This window comes from Falco cherrug, chromosome 3 (assembly GCF_023634085.1).
Source record: "Falco cherrug isolate bFalChe1 chromosome 3, bFalChe1.pri, whole genome shotgun sequence".
Classification (NCBI taxonomy): domain Eukaryota; kingdom Metazoa; phylum Chordata; class Aves; order Falconiformes; family Falconidae; genus Falco; species Falco cherrug.
Genome location: NC_073699.1, coordinates 93995418 through 94020241, shown reverse-complemented (window position 1 = coordinate 94020241; position 24824 = coordinate 93995418). Strand labels below are relative to the sequence as shown.

Sequence of the window (24824 nt, the reverse complement as noted above, 5' to 3'; positions counted from 1 at the left end):
AAATAGTCTGAAAGGCAACGTATACACTTTTTCATAAAGCATCCACTCTCGGTTCTTTTAAAATATTTCTGACAGCACCATTCTCTTTTCCGCTTTTGTAAGATGTGTCAGCCAATGGAACATAATTCATCCTTAGGGTAAGGAGTTTACAGTAAGCTTTTTTTGCAAGCAGCAGAACCACCAAAACTTTATTTCCTCTGTGTCTGGAGGCAAAGCTCGTTTTGCAGATTCAGTGGGAAGGGAAAAATTCATCCTGCTACTTCTGCTTTAGCTGAGGCATTAACAGGATCTCTCTTCTTTATTAAGCCCTTTATTCTCACACACCACATGTAACTTGCTGTCTTCGGCAATCTGGACATTCCTTGTGAATCTGAATGAAGTGGAAAAAAAGAGGGCTTACAGATGATGGACAAATACCATCTTACAGCTGTCATTTCCTTAGGAATCTGTGCTTAAAACCTGGAATTTTTAAGAATAAATATTAAACTGAACCCAACAGTGTCTTCAAAAAGTGATGGCAAAACGTTGCACCCAGCAACACTTCAAGCAAAAGTAGCACTCTGGTTCTCAAAAAACTACACAACTTGAGTCTACTCTCACTGATAAAGGTCATTGCTAAAGAACACACAGGCAATCTGCCACTCTGTGTACACGTACATCCACTTTGCTTCTTTCATATCATTCATACATGATACTCGCTACTTTCACTGGCCTGCAACACCTTTAAGTGTGAACAGATTGATTAACATCCAGAAATCTGAAACAAGCTGCCATTGCATTTCACTGTAGATGTAGAGGGATTACTGGAGACTGTGGAGTCAAACCATACGTGCACAGAGGGACTGTGCAACACAAACCACACATTTCTCTGCAGATGATCCTGGGCCAAAGACCAAGAGACACTGCTTTTTGAAGGTCTGCTTTTTCAAAGGTATGGGGAAGCGTGACGTCAATGATGGGAATTTTTTGAAACAGCAGACTACACAGAAACAATAAGCTACATCAGAAGATCTGACGCATTCAAACACAAGAAACCAAATACTAGTTCCTTCTGAGTGTAACAGGTCAGATAACTATTCTATAGTTACATCCTTGAGAATCTCGTGGCAGTCATCAAACAGCAGATTTCTGATAGAGCAAGATCAGTTTTCTCAACTTGTACAATGCCCATATCATTTACCTATGTTGTTTCAAAATATATAACCAGCAAAATATGGTATCTTGCTTCACAATACATTAAATATATTAAACAATATTTTTCTGCTTTCATCTGTGTTTAACACCAAAAAAGTAGACCATATATAGGTTTTCATTCTCCTGTTTCAGAGATTTGTATCTTAAAAGTATAGTTCCCCTTCTAAAAGGGGTTATTAATTTTTTGAGAACCAAAGGCAAGAGATAAAAATATTTTGCTAACCTATGTCCCTTCTCAAATGCAAATGGAGAACTAGCAATATAAGCTCAGCAGCAGCTAAAGACAAAGAAAAAAAAGGAAAGAAAAAAGAAAAAACCCCAACTTCTTAGATCACCTACTCATCCCTTTTCCAAGGTCTGGATCACTTCCTAAAGCATATAGATATTTTTGTAATACATGTCCCACAAAATCACTGTAAGTGATAGAGAATCAAACATCATCATGGCCTGAGCATGTGTCATGCTTATTTAAGAAGGTAGTTTCCCTCAAAAGTAATGTATGTTCTGTGCTATGTTGCAGTGGCTACAGAAACTTTTTTCCTGCAAAGCAGCAGAGAAAATACCACCTAAACCCTCAGCATTTTGTTGGCATAATATTAAATGTTGCCACAGTAACTCTTAAATGCCCCTAAAAAGAGGAGGAAAAAAAAATTAAGATGGCTTTTAGTATTTTTTCACCAACACAGACCTAATCTTTCTAGCTTAATTTTCATTGACAGGTATACAACAGATACCTTAGAGAACCCCTGTTTATTGTGCTAGAAATTGTGTGCAAACTATTGAAAGTATAAGCAAACCCAAGTGACAGATTTATGGCTAGTTACACCAATGCTAAATTGAGAAAGGCTTGTAAGCTAACACCTCCCTTTCTACCTTGGTATTTATTCCTACTATTCCTGTTTATGCCACTAATACATAAGAAGCCTAGTAGCTTTCATGAATTCTTAAGACTCTAAGTCATTCAGACTCACAACAGGGTCTGCCAGTATTTGCAAAGCAAACTCAGGACACATACATGGAATCTGTGTCCAGCGTCAACATCCAAAGCCAGCTCCCACCACTGTTCCTCCCTCACCCAAACAGTATCTCACCTTCATGAATTGCCCCAGCAAAGGTGTTGGGATAGCTCACCTATAAGGTACAACACAGCACAGATTAATGGGATAGAAATCTGGTTGAGGGTAAAAATGTAACAAATGTTCAGATGAGACATTTGGCCATTCTGAGCCATGACTGTGCAACAGCTTTACCTACAAACCTGCTGCAAACCCGCCTTTAATGCAGAAAGGTTTCCCATAGCTGCCCCTCAAATTCTCACCAAATGTAAAGGCATCTCCCAACACGAAGCTACATGGCATTACAGAATTAAAAAAACAAAAAACAAACCCAAAACAAACCAAAAAACAAATCCACAACAAAACCCCCACAAAATGATGGGATTACTAGAGATATCTTCAATATGATCCATGATGAAAACATACTTTATTGGACAACTCAACATTTGACATTACAGAACCTCCTTTTTGCTCTGAGGTGAAGACAACCTATAAAACACGTGCATTTTTAACCCTTAATGTTAAATATAACTTAAGGGGTTTGGGGATACATTTAAAAAATAGACTTTAAACAATAGAGTTACAATCTGTTCCCTTTTTTGGCATAAAAATACTTTCAATGACATCAAAATAGATTTGTGTTATGTGTAATAGAACATGATCAGATATGATGTTATAATCAGCAAGAAGAAAAAAAAAAGGTGGGGTTAGCAGTAAAATGTCTAGCTTTTACATGAAGATTCAGCACTAGGAAAGCAAACTGTGGGTACTTTTGTACTTGCTGTATCATAGATATATAAATATATTGGTTTATATAATTACCAACTCAGTAGGTAAGACACCAGAAAAGCCAACATACCAGCATTTCCCAAGCTTGCTACTAATTAAATCATATGCATACAGGTTCAATCCAAGGATGATCAAAGTTAATGAAAAAGATTCCCATTTAATTCAATGAGCTGTGGATCAGTTCCAGGCAGCTAGCTGCTACTCCATCCGCTTTCTTCTTTATCAAAAGCATTCCAACAGTGTGAAAATGAAGAGGACTCCATATGAGTCTACAGATTTTGTATCTCCCCTCAGATCTGAGTTTTAAATTAATTATTTGACAGCTGACAACATAAAGTAATCTTTTCTATAAAGCTATATTAGAGGCTACTCCACGTTTTGAAGGAAAACAGACTACTATTATTATTGTTACATCAATAGCCTTAGAAGATTTCAACTATTTTCTTCACATACAGGTTTACCCTCATAATAAATGTATTTATGTGCCACACTGTCCACCACTGCAGCAATATATTGCCATATCTGAGCATGGAAAACGTCAATCCAGTGTATTGGAAATAGAGCACTAAATTTATGGTGCTTCCTAAGATTAACAGAAAGATAATCTGAAGTCAAAGAAATAAGGAATGAATCTATTTTTAATTGCATTTCAAGTGCAATGTCACAATTGTTGAACAACTTGAGTAAACTGAACATTACATTTATGAAACCTATCTGAAAAGCCTTTGGTTCAACTCGTTAACAGTGCTTTTTCCCATTCTATTTTTCACTAAATGCTTGTATTAAAAATGAGAACTTAATTTCAGCACCTCAAAATTCAGCTCCCACTGCTGCACAGATGCTTAGCTCTCTCTCTAGTCAGGGTTTCAGCAGATGTCCATTCAGATCAGCCTAAAGGCTCTCATTCGTTTAAAGCAGAGCTGGACAGGAGTTGCTGTAAAAGCTTTATTTGGGAATCCAATATATGCATCACTGCTACTAATGAACATTGCATAAGAAATTAAATAATAAAAAAATAACCTTTTCTGTTCAAGAATCAAGAGTCAGTTAAATGAAAACTGAAGTTGTCAGTTTTCAACAGGAGAAATAGTGTTTATGTCTAAAACTTGACATTCTGTCTATACAAGGACACAAGCTTAAATGAAAAATGGTGTTCAGTCATAGTTTCAAAACTTGTGTATGCAGTGCTGCCTAGTTGGCCACCTTACACCCTTCCTAACCTAAGACAGATTTCAAGCATTTCTTGTTGGAAAAGGCATTTGCTTTGATCACATCCATCACATCAGAAAGTTTCGTAGGTATAACCAAAGAGGTCTACTCTTAGCAACTCCTTCATGTTCAAGAACCACATTAGAAACAATGGAAAAGGAATGGTGTTACTACAGCCTTTATTACCACACCCCCAGTACCCTTTGCTATAGGTACTTGGAAGCTCACTGGGAACCTTGTGACCTGGGAGTCAGAGCAGCAGGATTTTATTCCTATGCAGTGCAAAAACATCCCTCATGGAGCCCTGAAATCCAGAACTGGAATGTGAAATGATCTCCCAGTCTGCATGCCCCTTCTCACTCAACCCCTGCCTGAAACTAAAGAGATGTGTCAGAAAGTGATGAATGAAATTCCTACCATCTTTCTTCTGCTTTGCCAGAGAAGATTTCTGCAGAGCCACTTTTAGGCATCCAATTAAAAACGATGCTGGCAGGTTTTTTTGACTGGGTCCAGACGTGTAAGAAATGGTTCTAAACTCAGCTCTTGACTGAGTACAGACATAGCTGCAGGATAACACAGCCTATTAGAGTTTAAGATACAATGAGTAAAACCTGACTCCTATAAATTTACCCAGGTGTTAATACTGCTCTTGAAAAACACTGGAGACTTTCTTCTAGTTTAAAACACTGCTGTTGGCTTACACTCCTTAATAAGGGCCCATTATCTCTGAAACATGTAAATGGGACCTACAAGTTATACTAAGAAGTAATAATCTACCTTTTTTTTTTTGCAGAAGCCCCTATTGCTTTGGTATGATTCCTTATCATAGAAGCCATTTTCTGTTGACTGAGTGAAACAGAAATCAATGACCAGATTTATTTTCTTTTTAATTCTTCCATTTCTGTGCTAGTGATTTAGACTGTTGTGTTCCCTTACTATTAACAGGATTTAGAAGCGGAAGACCCCTTCATCTCTCAAGAACTATTAACCCAAAGTCTTAGGCTAGAATTGCAAATATCTACTATGTTAGAGCAAACAAAATCTGTTTAGAAACTCTGTATCATCATTTACATTCGATCCCAAAGCACATGGGTTGCAAATACTAATAAAGAAGGAAAAAATAAAAAGTCTAGGAAAAAGCAGATAGCCTACACAGAGTGCAGTATTGATGAGCATGTTGTAAAAGGAAAAAAAGACAACCCACCGCAGAAGTTTCTAAATGACACTGTTCATTCCAACCCATTTAACCTACACAAAATGCCGAATGCACATGAACAGCAGGATTTGCAAACAATACAGACAGCTCTGCCAGCAAGTCTCATACAATCACAGTATCTGTCCCAATACAGTTAGTCTCACAGCAATACAAATTTCAGAAGGTAAAACAAAAATGAAGATAGCACTGCTAAACATTTCCAGTTTGGTTTCCTTTAGCCTGGCCTTTTTAGCAAATTTATTATATATACATATTTATTTTTTAACAAACTCTGGTGTTATTTCCTTGATTCCAGCACTAAAATTTACCACAGGTGGATGGATAATGTATTTCTCAAAAATCCCACATGATTTTATCAAGCCTGTGTGCTGCCTCAGTCTCCCAACACACTGTTGGGCTGCAAGATGGAAAACCTTAATCTTTTCAGAACAAGTGTACTCAAGAAGACTTATAACAATTAACTGCCTAGCCAACCTCCATTAACAAGCTTTAAAATATCACTTTGTATGTTTTACAGCTGTCAATGTACACAGATTACCAAAAGACAGAAAACACGATCTACAAATATTCTACTTATATTATGAAAAATTTTCTGTAACTGTTGCTAAAGTGCATTAACTATGTTTAAAGCTTATGGGTAAAAAAAAGTGAAAGTATTTTTATAAAAAAATACTAAACTGCAACAAGTGACACTTATATACAATACTGCTGAGAAATACTCACGTGAAATTTTATAATAAACCCCCTCAATTTAAAGTTCTGCCTATTCAAATAAATACAAGTCAAATTTGAAAATGGATTTGTTTTTTCCCCGATACAGCTGTGCTCTGGTTCAGTTCAAGTTTACAGCTTGGATTAATTCATACATATTCAGGCACACCTACCTCGTCACACTGTATTTGAACACTACTACCTTCACAGTGTTCAAGAGGTGCTGACATCTCCTATAACTTGTTAAAGGACTAGTTCCATGATACTCTGTAGCAAGCAAAGCAAGGAAGTACACCTTAAAATATGTTTAAATTGTGTTTCTGTCCAGTCCTGCTACCACAAGATAAAAAAAAAAAAGTTTGAGAGTATTACAGTAACAAGAACAAGACTACTATCACCAACTTCTTTGTCATTAATGTTGGAAAATAGGATATATATGAGTCCAGGGCTCACAGCACCCTTAGGATACTGGGCTCCCAAGCAGCTTCATGCTTTATTATCTTTAATGTTACCATATAGCGTATCATAGAATCATATCTCCTATAAGGCTTGCTAATGTCAATATCCTAATCCCAGATAAAGCACAGCACAAAGAACAAAATAAAACCTTTGTTTGAAAGGCCTTGAGGAAGCCATATATTTTAATTATGTCAAGAGAACCCTTCCATGGCACCAGATACTTTAAAGTCACACTTCCCTCCAGAGCAAGCCTCAGTGAAAGAAAATGTAGATAGAAAATTTAGAAAGAAAATTTAGATAGAGCTCAGGAAATCACGTCTCAAACTATGGCACAGAGAGGATTTCTCCATCCAGTCCTTAGATAACAAAAGGCAACATCCCCTCATCTTGTATTTTGAGGCAAGATATACACATTAACTGGGAGGAAGAAGGTATACAAGTTAGGAGGAGAAAGAAAGTAAGAAAAAATCAAATCTTTATTATTCATGAAAAATAATGTGTTATGATAGCTCAAGGTCATATATGACAAACCAATCTTCAGTTAATGCCATGTCCATTACGCACAGAGAGAATCAAAATTTAAACATAATAATTGTTCTTATTTTTTCTTTAAAAACATTTGTAGAATTGATCTTTCAGCATGTTGCAAACTGCGAGTTCCATACAGGCCCAGCAGGCTCTGTCACTCAGGGTATGGAATGAGAGCAGTCAGGGGACACTGGGGTCAAGTGAATTCCTACTATTAGGTGAGGAAACAGGATTTGGTAGAATGTGCAATATGTCTTAAATGGTGTTTATAATTTAAAAAACAAACATAGGGAGTCTGATAAAAGAAACTAGAATAAACATGATGTTCCTACATACTTAGCTCAAGTTTTCATCTATCCAGCAGAGTTTCTGCTTGTAGAATTAATATAATACTAAGAATATAACCTCCCACAAGAAAATGTTGACAAAATGGCAGTATCACAATAAGATACATTGGGAGTGGAAGTGGGGGGGGAATAAGAATCACAATCTATGCACGGAGGGAGAGGGACAGAAAGGAAAACAGAAAAAGCTAACCTTCATCAAACAACATCTTTATCTGTTCAGAACAACTTGCTTCCATAAAACTTGAAAAAGCTATTGTGCCAACATAAAAAGCAAGTAGATTTCTAAGTTCAACAAAGCTATACAAAGCTGATATTTAATTAGCTCCTCATTATCTGATAATTTTACATGTGCAATACCATATCTGTCCATTTTAGAATATTATCTTCCAAAGGGAAGAGCTGGTATAATGAACTATGCAATTTTTCACCCTGAAATTAATTAGTATAATAAAATCAAAGTTTAAACAAGTGGTTCAAAGAAAGCTACGTTTACAGCCAAAATAAGTAAGAAGACAATAAAAGTTATGTTAATACACTCAAAAATAAGAACACTCTCAATGAAGGTCTTGAACACTGTCTTGAACAGCAAACCAATTTTGAAATCATACACAAAAAAAATTAAGACACACCATTAAGTCTCTGTAATAACCCTGATAATTTGCTCTGTTTATCTGTTTTTCTCCATTTTAGATGTAGCACACATACTTCACCAGGAATCATTTCCAAAAAAACCCAAACCAAAACAAACCCAAGACAAAAGTTAAACAATTATGAAAGTCACCTGCATAAAAATAAATAAAAGGAAACAAAGAATGTATAGTGCCACAAGAAAAAAAACCAGCCAACCTGATCTTGGGCAAAACTGATCCTAGGCTACATAAGCATACCTGAAAAAGCTGATCACAGAAATACAAGGAGATACTTAATCCAGGACTTCAGACAGATGAACTTTCAAATCTTCCCAGAACAGTACTTAAAACTATTTCTTCCCTCATTCCTCTTGTGTCTTTCTGCAGAAAGTGAAACCCATCCCTATAGGAAAGCTGGAAGCTCCATTTCATAGGTTTGCATCCCCACCTTAATCCACCCTCATCCACAGTTTAAGCTAAGACACAAAACTTTATGAAGAGCCATGAACACCCATTGCCTTTAGCTTATTCTGCTACAGGGACAGGAACCTAACAGACTGGAAGATTAATGGCAGGGTTTGTAAGGCCATTAACTATTGTCTCTCCAAAGAGCTCACTGGCATTCATCAGAGCATCCTATGCTGGATTCTAATTTGTTTCAATTAAAAGTGATTGGTAAAGTAAAGAGAACCTAATTCTGCCACCTGTTCTCACACTAAACAGTAACGTAACTGCTTAGGTAGCTGGACAGATTTCAAAGGGATTATGCATATACTCCCATATAAAGGTGCTAGAATTTGTCCTTCAGAAGAGTATCATCTTCTACCTATATACCTATTATTATTATCTATCTACCTTTATATCTCAAGTCTCATTATTTTCTTCATGTGAATGAGAAAACACATGAATTCTATCTGGAAAGCAAAGTCAGTTAGCACACCTGGTTTGCACACGTCTAACAGTTGCTGAAGATGAACAGATATTTTTTTATTATTAAAATGGGAAGGACTAAAAACTTGTTACAACCTCAAAAGGCAGGCAGTGCTGGTGTCAAAGAGAGATTCAGAAAACTAAATTTATTTGTAATTACATGCCCACAAGCAGAGATAATTCTCAGCTCTGCTGCCTTTGCCCATTACCTTCAGTCAGTGCTTTTGTTTCTTCTCTTCAGGCACTGGCTGAAAGACAAATTTTGGTACAGCCACCCCAGATATAAAAAAATTGAAATATAAATAAAATAAAAACAAAGTTCTGTCTACAAGTGTGAAGGCAAGTAAGAAAATTCAAGAAGGAGGTTCTGGGAAACTACAGTCCTGTCAGCCTGACCTCCGTGCCGGGAAGGTTATGGAGCAGCTCATCCTGAGTGCCATCATGCGGCACGTGCAGGACAACAGGAGGATCAGGCCCAGCCAGCGGGGGTTTGTGAAAGGCAGGTCCTGCTTCATGAACCTGATCTCCTTCTATGACAAGAGGACCTACATAGTAGATGAGGAAAGGCTGTGGATGTTGTCTGCCCGGACCTTAGTAAAGCCTTTGACACTGTCTCCCACAGCATCTCCTGGAGACTGGCTGCTGGTGGCTGCGACAGGTGTGCTCTAGGCAGGGTGAACAGCTGCTGGATGGTCGAGCCCCAAGTGTGGTGGTGAACGGAGTTACCTCCAGCTGGCAGCCGGTCACAGGTGGTGTTCCCAGGGCTCAGTGCCAGGGCCAGCTCTGTTTAATATCTTTATTGACGATCTGGTCCAGGGGATCAAGTGCACCCGCAGTCAGTTTGCAGATGACACCAAGCTGGGGGGGGAGTGCTGATCTGCTGGAGGGCAGGAGGCTCTGCAGGGGGATCTGGACAGGCTGGACTGATGGGCCGAGGCCAGTGGTGTGAGGTTCAACCAGGCTCAGTGCTGGGTCCTGCACGTGGGTCACACCAGCCCCACGCAGCGCTGCGGGCTGGGGGCAGAGTGGCTGAAAGCCGCCTGGTGGGAAAGGGCCTGGGGGTGCTGGCTGACAGGCGGCTGGGCATGAGCCGGAGTGTGCCCAGGTGGCCAAGGAGGCCAACAGCATCCTGGCTTGTATCCAAACGGTGTGGCCAGCAGGACTAGGGCAGTGATTGTCCCCTGTGCTGGGCCCTGGTGAGGCCACACTTTGAACCCTGGGTTCAGATTTGGGTCCCTCAGTGCAAGAAAGACACTGAGGTGCTGGAGCGTGTCCAGAGACGGGCAACGGAGCTGGGGAAGGGTCTGGAGCACAAGTCCTGTGAGGGGAAGCTGAGGGAACTGGGGGTGTTTAGTCTGGAGAGGAGGAGGCTGAGGGTAGACCTTATTCTCTCTACAGCTGCCTGAAAGGAGGCTGTAGGCATGGGGGTGTTGGTGTCTTCTCCCAGGTAACAAGTGGCGGGCAAGAGGAAACAGCTCAACTTGCACCAGGGGATGTTTAGGTTGGATATTGGGAAAAATTTCTTCACTGAAAGGGTGGTGAAGGATTGGAACAGACTGCCCAGGGAGGTGGTAGAATCACCACCCCTGAAGATATTTAAGATAACGCATAGATGCGGTGCTTAGGGACATGTTTTAGTGATGGACTTGGCAGTCCTGGGTTAATGGTTGGACTTTATGATCTCAAAGGTCTTTTCCAGCCTAAATGATTTTATGAAATATTGACAACTCCTCTTCCCTTAAAAATGCATCAGGAGCATAATACATTTAGAAACATGCCCCTAATCCAGTACCATTAATGCTGGCCAGAGCTCTGGGGACATAAAATTGATAGTATACAAGATGAAAAATCAAAAATTTCAAGGATCACTCAAAATTAAGTTATCAAACTCTAACATTACTACGATTCACTAGTATGGGTATATCATTTTCCTCATTTCAATGAAAATGTTGCTCCAGTTTCTTTTCTTCTCCAGAAATACTCTCTTTAGATTTCTTTGTTTCAGCTTCATATTTAAACTCTTAGGTGTTTTTTTTTTTCTGGACCAAAAGTCCAACCTACCAGAACAAAAAGTCACATAAATGCATAGCATCATATAAAATGAAAATGCTTTACAACCAGGAAATTATATTCCCCCTCCCCTCATGACAGTCAGAAAACTAAACAGATAGCCTGCTTACAATCCACTTAATCCTTGCTGCTTTACACATCCATTGTAAACCAGTTTTCTTAACCTTTCTTTCCCTAAAAAAATAAAAAAAATCTGTGACCTCCACATGTCCCATTTTATTTTACCTTGGAAAAGGTGTTTTCTTACATCAGCTCCACTTCACCTTACAGCAACGTGATACTTCTGCCCTCACTGATACTCTGTTCTAGGAACTGCTTTCAGGAAATAATCACACAAGATGTATTTATAATAAAATGCTTAGTGAAGTGGATTTTCAGGGAAGGACTTAAGCCACAGCTCATGACTTCAGTGGAGCTAACCCCTAGTATTGTCTGACAAGGGAGCCCATGCCCACAATGTGGTGAGTAGGAAAAGAACTGGGATGCACCCAAGCAACAGGCTGCCTTTGATTTCTCATACCTGGGAAAACCAGGGTAACCAGACAAAAACCCACAGCACCGTTGGCTATGCACAAATCCCCAAAGCTGCAAGACTGAGAATCTGGGATGAATAGCATGACCCTTACCACCATGACAAACTACACACATGCTTTTATACATATCCATATGCACATTCATATATGACAAAAATAAACTCAAGAGAAGAAAAAACTTAGCTCTAGCAGGACATCTCAGATGCAATTATGATCGTGAAATAAAGGTTGACAGTACATTTGTAACCAACCTGGCAAAATGGAAATAACAAGTCTACAAAAGACACAAGGGTGGCTACCAAGAGATTCTCAGTTGCTCTCAAACAAAATATCAGTCCTTGTTTAACAGCTAAGTTTGCTTTCTAAGCTAAAATATTCAATATCCACTAAAATGAAGAAAAACAAAAAAATCAAAATAACTAAATGTTAGACAGGCTAGGTGACAGCTATTGAGAAATATGATGACAGTGTAAATCACAGAGGAGGGAGAGGAATTACACAGCATGACTAAAGGGCAGAAATTACAGAGTGGGAGAAACTTTGGGAAGAGAGTGGCATAGGCCGACCATCAAGAAACATTTAACAGCAAGATACAACATAAAGTAGAATATTTTTTCCCACGGAAAGGAAAGTTATTTAAGACTAAAATAGATAAAAACACTACAAAGTGCACCAAAGAAAGCATTTCTGAATTGATGAAGTCATGGATGAGAACATTTAATAAAGCCTGTCTTTCCTGCTTCTCATGATTAGGTTTCTGAGTAAAATTTAAGTACAACAAACAACCACACAGTGAAAATATGTTCATTTCTTGTTGGGTTCTTGTCTTGAAAAATAACTTGGATTTCCATCAGCATTAAGGTTAGAAGTGTCATTTGCATTTAATGCAACCATTACACACCAAACTACTTAAGCATCATTCATAATTTTAATCCCCTATTACTTATTCTCTTGCCTACTGCTGTAACATGGAATTATCCTTTTAATTCTGAACTTTTTTGTAGCATTTTTATTTCAGGCATTTCAAAGTACTGTACCAACACATGTGCAGTATCAACCTCTTTCAAAACTGATACGGTATATATATCAACATTTCTTGTCATTGATCCAGAAGTTACCCCACAATTGCTGAACTTAATTGTCCAGCTTCTTAGCATGATATATAATTAGCAGGGAACATAATGCCTATGAAGTCCTCCAGTGTTGCACATGGCCACAGAAAATTAGAGAATTAAAACTGAGGGCAACAAGGAAAAAAAAAATGCATTGTTTCTTTCAATTTGATGTCTGTAGCATGAGAGATCAACAGTTTTCCCCTTACATGACCAAGTATTACAACAGAAAACACCATGGTTGGGGGGGGGGGGGGGGGGGGGGGGGGGGGGGCGCGTTGTGTGGGGGTTTGGTGGGGTTTTTTTGGGGGGGGGGAGGGGGGGGGGATTGTTTTTTGGTTTTTTTCCTATTACTACCATTCTTACAATCTTACTTTAAACAATACACAACATTCTGCAATTCAGTTCAGAAAGAGATGGGGTAACTCACAAAAAGTGACTAAGAGAGAAGTTCTGTCCCGGTTTTTTCTTCCCTCTGATCTCTTAGGTAGAATTTTCCAAAACGCACAAATAATTCAGGAGTACAGCTGAATTTGAAAAACAGAAGTTTCTCCTCCTGATTAAAATGTTCTTTTCTACAGGGAAACCAAATAAATATATATTTCTAAAAAAAAGCAGAGTTATTCAAGGCCTCCTTTTGATCCTGTGGAAGTCATACTATAGGGAATGGTTCAATTATAGTTTGTTACATTTGTGACTAAGAACCCAACATTCTTGTGATTTATAGTCCTTATTTTAAAGGTCCTTCTCTACACTGGGTAGACTCTAATTGCGTACAATGCTGTCCATCAAGAATTGGAACAGAAGAGAGAGAAACTACACCACAGCAGCAGGGAAAAGTTAGCACGTTTTCACAAACAAACAAAAAAATTAAAAGAAACTATAGTATCACAAGAATCAAATATTATTCTGACCTCCAAAGAAAAATAATGAACATGAACAGCAGTGTACCAGGAAAGCACATGCTCTCTTTAAGTGCTGAGTGCCATATCATAAAGCTGAAATAGCGTACCACAAGGAACAATTCAGCAGCATATGACAAAACATCCAATATATACTGGAGAATAACAGCTGTTTTCTTTCACACCAGTCCACAGTTTCTGCAGGTATTTAATCCAAATTCCTTCCCCTCATTTTTATTTTTTTTTTAGCAGCTACATATTTAAAATATTAGTAACTATTCAGATAGTGATATTACATAATTATCAAATGACATATCATTATCAAAGTCCTTATTTACCCCAAGAAATGCAGAAAGGCAAGGCACGGGCCACTCTCCTTCCTCAGACCAAATGCCAAAAGCAGACTTCTGTACAAATGAACATCCACCAGCCCCCTTCAACAATGATTATATGTATTACTGCAGGTAAGGAAACCATCTCCATAAAATGTAGCAATAAAACAGCACTGAGTTTTAAACCAGAGAAGTTTGGGAGGGGTGAAATCATCCCATGTCTTGATTGGTCCTAGCCTGGTATCTTAAGTTAAATTCAGGTGTGGATTCTTCCTTGGGAATGAGGAGGCAGTTAATAAAGTGATCATCACTGCCTCCCCACACATGGGCTCCATCATCACAGGATAACAGTGGTCATTTGGGCTATGTCAGTCCTTCAAATTCTCTGCAGGCTTGTAGTGATGCACTTAAACAGAAGTCTAGCAGAAACACATGTACCCCAGTCACAGCAGAGGCAATGTCCACCTACTGCAGAATGACAGGACTTCTGAGACCCAATCCATTGTTTCCAAGAAAATACAGTAACAAAATACACTAAAAAATAATTTTGCCAGTCAATAGCACCAATCCAACTGCACAAACAGGACAAGTTTCTGCTAAAATTTGTTCTTCCTTCCCTGAGTGTAATAAAGGTTAATCCAAAAAAAGGGAGACAAGAGCAAGGACTTTTTCCTTTGTTATGTTAACTTTGCATTTGATAGTACATTACATGTGCTTATTCTAAACATAAGAGGTTCCCGTGCTTCTTTAAGAGAAAAACTATGGTTATCTAACAAAAATAATAATTTAAAAAAAGTATCACAACAACTGTCAGGGGGATTTAGGAACAAGACTAGCAACTGAGGCTACTTCAAAATAATTTGTAATTACTGAGCAAATATTAAATCAGTAGTGTTCTTGTAAACAAAGTTTGCTTAATCCCTTTTTCTTTCTTCCAAATTACTCACTCATCATTTAGAGCTGAAGACTCAAGCATCAAAACTATTTCTCACAATAACAGAGAGGGCTGTTGTAAAATTAGATAGAATAACTGCCACACTCATCAACAGAATGATTTTATGTAACTTCACTGAACTCTCAAAGCTAGGTTTTGCTCTGTACATGATGAATCCGTATCTTTCAAGCTGTCTGAAGCTCATGAGCAAAACAAAGGGCAGGGCTGCCGCTTTCAAGGAAGATGATAAATCTGCAGACACAAACCAAGAGTTCAGCCTTAACACGTATTAAGTGCCCAGCCACCAACAGCTGCTAAGATAAGGGGAGCACAGTACCTCAGACCGACTCCACTTCCTGTGTGGCAATCTGCATCAACAATATGGCTTGGGCTACAAGGAGAATTCGTTTGGCTCCACAGGCAACTGAAGAGCATGCCTACTTTGTATTTTCCTATTTTGGCTTTCTGACTGCCAAAAGCTAGCCCAAAACACGTGTTTTGTAACATACAAGGGAAGGCCTTCAAAAGCATGACACTTACTGTTTCAGTTGCTTACATTTTTCTACAAAAATATAACATTTCCTCTAACATTTCTAGTTTTGGTTTTGATAAAGAGAATAGCTAAGAACGTTGCTATGTATGGAAAATTCCAGTTTCCTGACCCTAAAAAGGCTGCTAAAACATAGCACACTTGTAAAGATAAGTTCAACTTAAACGCTTGTGTGTCTATAATACTTACATCCAGAAATACGGTATTTATATTCATGACACAGAACTATTTCAGTGCTATGCAATAAACTGTAAATTGCATCTGATGTACAACTGGCACAAACAATACTACTCAAAGTGCATATACAGTAAGTTCAATTAGTAGCAGCAATTGAACCACTTTTGCCAGAGACATGTTTACTGCGGAGAAAGAAGGAACCATGTAAGGACTATAAATAAGTCATATTATTGATAATATTTTAAAATCAGTATTAAGTACAGCTAGGGCATCATACCTGTAAGTTACAAAGTCACATTTATTCTGCAATGGCAAAACTTTCAGCAGAAGATGCTAGTATGTGCTGTTTCCAGCAGCAACAGGATCAGGATGCCTCTGGCATGCGCAACAAAAGAAGCACTTAAGTAGAAAAAGAGCTCCAGCCTCACAGGAGAGAAGAACAAAGACCAAGAACAGGCAGAACCTACTCTTTAAATGGTTCAGGTAACCAGTTGTTCTGTGCACTGCACGGCACAAAGGCACAGTGTACACTCATTCCTGCCTGGGTACTGCCCTCTTCGAGGCCAGTTTCCACACATGCGGGCCTATGTGTTAGATTCACCCAACACAGCCACTTGTTTTCTGAAAACCTGCACAAATGGGGAACCTTAGAGGAGGACACTGATAAAACCCATATGGTCAGTCCTCAGGGCCGTGGAAAAAGTAAGAAAATACTAAGTATTTAAATAGACACTTCCCATTGAAAATAAAAGCACAGAGACAGCAAATGCTTGCTAAGCTCCATCAGACCCTCACTACTTAAAACAGTACTGAAACTGTAACTACACAGGTCAAGTTAGTTTAAATAACAGAATTCCACATACAGCAGGATACAGAGAGCGGCACAGCACACCCATGACAGTATCACACCGGGCCCTGGCACACCGGCACCGAGGAAGGCTCGCTGCAGACCCGCACCGCCATTTCGATGCCACCACCAGGCACACATCACCTGTTGCTCTTTCCAGGCCCCGTCCCAGCGCCGCCCTGCCAGCACCCACCTCCCCACGCCACAACCACGGGTGCACACAACCACGCCACCATCACCGACCAGTTTATTAGCACGATGGTTTGCCTTCCCCTGTGACCCGGCCCTTCCAGCCCATTCCCCACCCCGCCAGCGCTGGGGCCAGGCACAGCGGCCCGGACCGAGCCCGGCAGCCCCCCCCCTCCTGGGGACGCGGCGGCAGTGCTCCAGGGCAGGCCAAGGCTTGAGCAGCGACCTCGCAGCGGAGGGTAAGGGAGGGAGGCCCGGCGGAGCCGCCACATCTGCGGCAACGGACGGGGCCGACCCGGCGGCCCCGGGCCCTCCGCACGGACAGGCCACCCACCGCCCCTCAGGGCCCCCCCAGGCGGGAAGAGCCTTTTCCCCCTGCGGCGCGCAGGACACGGCCTCGCCCCCGCCCCGGGCCTGGCCTGGGCCCAGGCCGAGCAGCAGCCGCTGCCCCTCGGCCCCGCGGGCCGCGCCGCTACTCACCGCCGGGCCGTGCGCTCCCGCTCCTGGCGCGGCTGCCCCCGCCCCTGCCTGCCCGCCGCGGAGGCGCGCAGAGAGGCCGGCGCGGGTGGCGGGAGGCGGCTCCAGGGGCCGGCACGGCCTCGGGCGCTCCGGGCGGGGAAAGGGGCCTCGCCGCGGGAGGACCCGCCTGGTGTTGACAACATGGCAGCATCCAGCCGGGCCCAGGTGCTGCGGTTGTACCGGGCCCTGCTGCGGGAGAGCCAGCGCTTCAGCGGCTACAACTACAGGTGCGCTGCCGGCCCGGGTGGGGATGGGCTGCGGGGCGGGCAGCGGCCCCGGCCCCGCTTCTCCCCGCGAGGGCGCGGGGGTGGCTGCGGGGGGTGAAACAGCGGCGGCGTTTAGGCCTGGCGGGGGCTCGCTTTTGGCGGGCGTGGGGGAGCCGTGACTGCCGGGCACCCCGGGGGTGGCGGGCGGCCGCCCAGGCCCAGCCGTGCCTGGGGGGCGGCAGCGAGGGCCCGGCCCGGCTGCGGCGGCAGCCCGCGGGGGTCGGGGCGCAGGGCAGGGGCAGCCCTCGGTCCCCGTGCCTGGCCCCGGGCTGCCTCAAGCACCGGCGATGGGCCCTCCCTGTTGTAGGAGAGGGGGCTGGGACGGAGATTGTCCCAGCCTGAAAAAGCTGGTGTCTGGTGTGGACGCAGCCCTTCAGTGGTGAGGGGGAGCGGGGGCCAGGTTGCGGCCCTGGTTGTGCTGGAGGAGGCTGGCTTCCCTGCCCAACCCTGGCACCCTGGCCGTCCGAGCTCAGGGTGCTGTGTGTGACGAGGGAGCAGGCATTGCTCATCTCGCCATGCGCTGTGCCGCGCTGCGTGGCAGGCTGCCTTCTCTGGCAGCTGGCAAAAGGCATGCACCGTTTTCTGGTAAACGTTTTCTGCCTGTGTGCTACAGGTATAGGCCTGGTCTCCGCTAAATAGCTGCTATGCTCACAGGGGGTGCCTCCCCACCAGCACTGGCAAAATTGTGTTACCCACTGGTAGTTTATTCACTTCACTGCTCAGTTGGACCCACAGGCAGAGTCATGTGAGCTACTTTTGCTGTGAATCATCTCTAGCCTGGCAAGAGCTGGGAACAGAAGCCTTTGAACTTGCATAACTGTGGTGAGCTCTGCACTCTTCAAGGCATAAGTATTCCCCAAACCTTCTGTGTGATGGAGTGCCCTTAAAAGAAAGTCTGTGGGGCTGAAACAGAGCTGAATCTAATAAACATTGCTAACTCCACATAGCAGCATGTGTGTGCGTCGTGTTCCCTTCCTCCTCCTTTTGATCCCCTGCTATCAAGGTTTCGTCGTGCTCTTCGCTGTCCTGAGTATCCCAGCTTGCCGTTATTCTGGCTAACAGAGAGGACTGTACGTAATGGGGATGGCTTGAGGCCTGTGAGATGTACAGTTGGTGAACACTCAAATGTAGCTCCTGGCTGGGCCACAGCATGTTTTCAGCAATGGGTTTGTGGTGGGGGGTGATCAGTCAGGAAGCTGACTGTCCACAGCGGTGTGAGGAGGCAAGCCAGCACCACCTCACATTGGTTGCACCAGTAATTGGTGACAGCAGCCTCACAGACCACATGTGGACCGCTTTGCCCAGCCCCTTGCTGATGGAGCACAGGGAACTTGGGAAATCGCTTTCATTTCTTCTCTGTAAACCATATCTGGGACCCAGCCCACCTCCCCAGGTCCCTCAGAAATGAAGTATGTACCTGCAGGTGTCTTGGTTGTATGGAAATTTTGGCATGCAGCTCAAATCAAGGCTAACTATCGGGCAATGGTGCACTGATGAGTTCTCTGCTTAATGCAGCATAAAGCTTTTCATTCTGTTTCTTTTACTGGTTTTTGCACTAGCAAGTTTGGAAGGATGGAACTCGGTAAGGTATATGTTTACCTAGGCTATCTGATTTTTTTGGACACCTATCACAGTGCAAGTTTTCCTTTTCCTTAAAGGAAACATCTCAGTTTTTGATGGGCCTATCCTTAGATAAAATCAGCAACTGTATAAAATCTTGTGGTATATACGCATTTGTGAGCACTAAAAGCAATAGCAGTTTCTAGCAGGAAACAATCAGCAGCTATTATATCTATGGGTCTGTTGGGATCACAACAATTCTGCCTTGGTGTTTATGCCACACCAGTAGTTAAAATGGAGACGCTGCTAGCTTCTTTGGTGCCACGATAAGCAGTCCTGCTATGTCCTTGGGGCTGCTGTAATGTGATATGGTACTACCCCGGAGTAAACCGAGTGACTTTGTAAAGAACCAGCTTGTAGGCAAGTAGAAACTGTTAAAGGTTAATCTTATTGATTCGTTATTTCGGTTAGAGAATTTCAGACATTTATTATTGCAAACAGTATGTATTTGTAAGTGTACACCTGGAATATGATCAGCTGGTTATTGTCTCCTTATTTGCTGCTGTGCTTTGTCTCAAATGTGTGCATATAGACTGTGATGGAAAATTCAATATTTTTGTTTTGTGACTTAACTAGTAAATGTATTATATATGTCACCTGGTAGTACCAAATTTTCTTATATCGTGCAAAAGGACTTTTAGTGCCATAACTGTGAAGAATAACATTTGTGTCTTAAAGTAACTGGGGTCATCGCTGACAGCCTTCAGAATAACAAGACACAGGAGCGTCTCCAGGGTCCTGCAATAAATGTTATGGAGTGTTTGGAGGCCCAGATGTATAGGCCAGGTTTTAACAGCAGGGAGAGAGAATTTAGTAGACTGTAAGTAATTTCATGTCTGCCCTTTTGCCCTGTTACCCATGCAGACAGCCTGAGGAAGGAAGAGTGCTTCGTACTGGAGGAAAATCAATACGTGAAGAGCAAAGATGTTAGGTTTTGAGTCGAAAAAGGGGTTCTTAATGAGCATACTGTTTTCTTCTGCTTGGTTGCCAAAAAGTACATCCTCTGACAGTTTGTAACATGTCTGGAGTACAGTCCCAACTAAATTGATGTAAGGGATAATTTCTAAACAGAATTTCATTTGTAATTTAAATAGTGGGTTCATGTTGGGTCTCTTTTTTGGTGCAGAAAACAAAAGAATTTATAAACTTGTGAAAGCTGTTATAAACACATCTAGTAGCAAATAAGGATAATAGGAACTTTAAAGTTTGTTTAATGTGACTGAAGCTCAGTGGTCAAAACACATGGAAATATGGTGAAGAGGGTTTTCTCTGGACGGCTAGCACAGGACTAGAGCGGGTCACCCTGAGGGATTATGACATCTCTGTTTTTGAAGGTTTTCCTGACAAGTTTAACCAAACAGCACCATGGCTGACCTACCCGTGTTGCAGGTCGGCCTGCTTCAAGTGGGAGGTTGGCTTTGATAAGCTCCAGAGATTCTAGCTAACCAATATTGATTTTCAGGTCCCTGGCCTTTCTTGGCCTGTAAAGATTGTAACAGTGGCTAATAAGTTCTGGGAAACATAATATGACGTGCTTATGGCTGGTCTCCTTTCTAAGTTTTTGATTTCTAGTTGTTAGGAGCAATGTCAGAAGCTTTAAGTCTCTCTCTTGGAATTTTTCTGCAAATAGTTTCTTTGGTGGTTTAAGGTATTTCTTGATTTATTATATACTTACTTCAGTTATCCATTATGTTCTCTGTTAACTGGTAGATGTTGTGGTTTGATCTATAGATACATTTTTTCTTGTCTGTGTAAATCACATTTTAATGGAATTTGTTTTTTCTATTAGAATGTGCAATATTATTTGATTTAATTAATGAAACTACCCAGCATATAGAAGGATCAGGGAAGAAAATTTGTCAAAACAGGCTTTGCATTGGAAACAATTTAATTGAATGCATGCAGTTTCATCTGAGTCATTTCTTCAAGGTTTTAGAACTAGTAAATCTGATTTTTGCAAATCTCTGCTAACCTAAGAACAAAACCGAGCAAAGTTAAGCTGTTTTTTCAGTGCCAGCTGCTTTAAACAACTTAACTGTTGATCTGATTTTATGGAGTCGTAGAACAGCCCAGGTTGGAAGGGACTTCCAAAGATCATCTGGTCCAGCCTTTCATGGGAAGGGGAGCCTAGGTGACATTATGTAGCACCCTGTCCAGTCATGTCTTGAAAACCTCCAATGACTGGGCCTCCATCACGCCCCTAGGAAGGTTATTCCAGTGACAGGTTGTTCTCACTGTAAAAAAACTTCTTTCTTGTGTCCAGACGAAACATCTTCCAATGCAACTTGTAGCCATTGTCCCTTGTTCTTTCCATGTGGCTCCTTGTGAAGAGAGAGCCTCTGTCCTCTTTATAGCTGCCCTTTAAGTACTGGAAAGCTGTGATGAGATCTCCCGAGTCTTGTGTTTAGCTTGTCCACCAGGACCTCATCTCTTTTGGGAAGGTTGCTCCCCAGCCACACATGTGCTAGCCTGCGCTGGACTCTAGTTTAATGTTCTCACAGGTGCAGGCCCTTGCACTTTGTTAAACTTTCTACACATTTTGATTTAGTCTTTCTCTGAAAGGTTTTATCAACATGTAGAAAAATTTCATTTAACAAATCTTGATGTTCTTACAATAAATGTGAGCTTTTTTTGTTTTAAATGAAAGCTTAGGAAGTAAAAATTCAGGGATTCCACTGTACAGGGCAGAGTATGTTCTTAAGGTGTGTTTAATCTTTTGGCATTGAAGATGATGCTCTGAAAAAAAAGGTTTGTGATTCCTGTGTTTTTGCACTAAGCTTAGTATCTGAATTTAATGTAAAAGTTTGGTGAAACGAAGTTTTAACATTAGAGCTTAACATTACTACAGTTTGAGGTCTTGTGCATGTATGAGATCAGAGCAAAGGATAATTATAATCACTAAAATAAAATGCTTGCTTATTTTTTCTTCATGGCAATGAGTGACTATTCCCATAAGTCCAGATGGGTCTGAAAAAAGAAAAAAAGGGGGAAAAAAAAAAGGCGTTGTTCATAGTCCGTGTCATTAAATTTGGCACAGATTGCCATGTATTCTGTGTGTGTAGAGGTGGTAACTCTTACTGATACACATTTAAAAAAGCGCTGACCTGTGTTTAAGAAAATACTTGAAAATACTTCAGCTGATGGTCATTGCTGAGTATGCAAAACATACTCTGCTTTTTGCAAACAGGAAAATGGAAAAAGGCACAATGTCAGATGCCAGCTGCTGTTATGCAAAGATCAATCATGACTCCTGATTAAACACAAAAATAAACCGAGCCATGTTTGGACAAGGGGTCTGGTTTATCAGTGCAACATTTCTCATTGTTTCTGTTGCTGTTCCACAATGTCAGTCTTTTCCATTTTGAGACTTCTTGCTAACTGCTATCCAAATTAACATCTTGCTCAAATAGTCAGTGTGCTGATCAACATTTTAGAATAAGGTGAGGACATAGCAGTATATTGGCATGTGCTTTGTTATTTTAATTTTTCTGCATGCTTAATGGCAAGATTCTTAGATGCTCTGGAAAAAGATCTGAAACTGTTACAGGATACTGTTTGAACATGAATTTAACAGGAAGTATTAAAAACAAAAATTTAAATGTGTACATCCTCTCATTTCCCAGATGGAATTCCAATACTTTATTTTTTAAGAAGCACCATAAAAAGTCATTTCATGTCTGTATTAAATCCTACCACAGCTTTCTGCTACCTTTGTTTTTATTTATCTTCCAGGTGTTTATGTTTTTCTAACAAGCTCATTTTATTGCCATCTGTAGTGTCAGAGTTGTTATTAGTTGTTTGAGAATTAATGCAACCTTTTTTCTTCTTCCCTGGCAGCTGGGCACAGGCGCTGCATCTAGCCCCCTAATACCTGGTGTCATTTGGAATGAAGTGGACTTTTGGTGGAGCATGAATGCACAATCACATTATTGTAGTTGTTTCTTTATTCCATTCCTACATATAAAACCTGGAAGCTTTCTTACATGTTGCAAATTGATTCAGTATATAGGACCTTTATTGGTCCTCTTGCACTGTACCTATTGTAGAAACTTGTATATATGGGGTAAAATCATTGTCCTTGGATGAAATTTTGTGTTGTCCATTTAATAAACTAACTTTTCTGATGTTGCTTTGCATGTCAGTCTAGCCTATAGTCCACTCCTCTGGGAAAGAGCGCTGCTAAGAGCTAATCAACTAGGTCGACTTGGCAGGCTGCAAGGATGTGCTGCTCATGGGCTATGGGCTTGAGGGGTTTATGCTCTTGGATTTCGGCAGAGGCTTCTTCGGGCCATGCCAGGTGAGCCTGGGCAAAGAAGGGAAGCTGTTTAGAAGGTGACTTCTACTGCTGTGACAGCAGGAAAGAGGATGTCCAGGAGTAAGCTATTACTGCCATAGCAATTCAGGCTGCCTGTTTCTGCGTGGCACCCGTCTCAGTGGTTCCTCAGGGAGCCAGGGAAGGAGCAGGCTATGGGAGTAGTGAGAAAACAGGTGCCAGTTCGGAATGTTCACGAGAGCACCTGGATTTCTGCGCAAGGATAGGTTGAGTTGACCTCTAGTTGCATAATGTCCTGTTCTTCAAGGAGGCATAACGCTTTTAAGATTCTGCTAGCAACTCTTTCAACAACATAATTCACACCAAGTAAAATTTTAAAGAAACACGCTTTTTCAAAAAGGGTTTCTTTCTCTTCCTTCCAACATACCTTATTTGGTCACTTGAATCAAAAAATCATACTTTGCTTTTAGTCTCTGGTATATAGAATCTGATCACTGGTTCTTTTTGCACTTTTATGTCTCAGGTAATTTAGTAACCACATTAAAATTTTACATGTGACAGTTATCCAAGCTGAATAAGCCTTTTTCTCTCTGGTTCTCCTGATGGAGTTTGTGATTGACAAGGTCTGCCAGCAGGTTGTCAGTTCTTGGTGCTATGTTTCTGCATGTTGGGGAGGAAAAAAAGACTAAATGGTGATTTATTATTTTGTTTTAAATCCAAAACGATAATGAGAAAACAGAGACATGCCATGTTATAGAAAGTACTGTGTTCTGTCCAAAGTGGCAGTTTGTAGCTGACTTAAGAAATGCAGGAAAAAATAAAATGGTCAATTCAGTCCACCAGAGCTGTCTGACTTCTCTGCAGGAGTAAGGTGACTGAACTGCAGATTTACAGCATCTGTTTTTTCCTTGGCTGTGCAAAGAAAGCGAGTAACTTATTTTTCCTTCTCTCTCCATAATTGCTGGCTGTTCTGAGTGATAATAAAGTTAGGAGGGTTTTTTGAGTTAATTTCCCACATGATGAGTACGTGGCTATCTCTGTAATCTAGTTGTAAAGTACAAAAAAGTCAGGGCTGCAAGCAGCTGTGATATTCCTGAGCCCTGAGGTGCAGGGTAGGTTCCATCCTGTGGTGCTGCAGACACTCGGTTTGGCCTGGCAGCTGCATAACCCAAAATCTTGGGCAAATGGACACTGCACATGTGCAGATCAGTTTGGTAAACATTCATACACGTTTGTGGTTGGCCTTATTAATATCTCTTTCTTGGGGGAGTTTTAATTTTGGCCATGCTGTCAGTGACCATATACCTTGCAGATATTTTCCTATTATGTTATTTTAGGATCTTTTTTATATATTGCCTTATTCTATCGGAGTCATGTATGGTTGAATAAAGATGTCGATATTTTAAGAGCTCTGGATGGTGCTCAATCTGCTG

General features: G+C 41.3%; 2 protein-coding genes across 13 annotated transcripts in view; one reads left to right on the top strand and one right to left on the bottom strand.

The window, feature by feature from the left end:
* The window catches only part of FARS2 (phenylalanyl-tRNA synthetase 2, mitochondrial), a 249579-nt gene extending 232254 nt beyond the window's left edge, over window positions 1-17325 (bottom strand). For 3 of the 7 annotated variants that reach the window (XM_055706120.1, XM_055706123.1, XM_055706124.1), the window contains exon 1: window positions 17194-17318. The gene's annotated coding sequence lies outside the window, so the exon portion shown is untranslated. Of the gene's footprint in view, window positions 1-16144; window positions 16807-17193 lie in introns of those variants that run through there. The other 4 variants (XM_055706125.1, XM_055706121.1, XM_027799267.2 and 1 more) reach the window with 4 other exon arrangements.
* LYRM4 (LYR motif containing 4) overlaps window positions 17326-24824 on the top strand; it is a 91826-nt gene continuing 84327 nt past the window's right edge. For 4 of the 6 annotated variants that reach the window (XR_008731565.1, XR_008731564.1, XM_055706127.1 and 1 more), the window contains exon 1: window positions 17353-17459. Coding sequence is in view for 3 of the 6 variants with exons in the window: in XM_055706127.1 (XP_055562102.1) it covers window positions 17374-17459 (86 nt within the window). In the remaining 3 variants the exon portion in view is untranslated. Of the gene's footprint in view, window positions 17460-24824 lie in introns of all 6 variants that reach the window. The other 2 variants (XR_008731566.1, XM_055706129.1) reach the window with 1 other exon arrangement.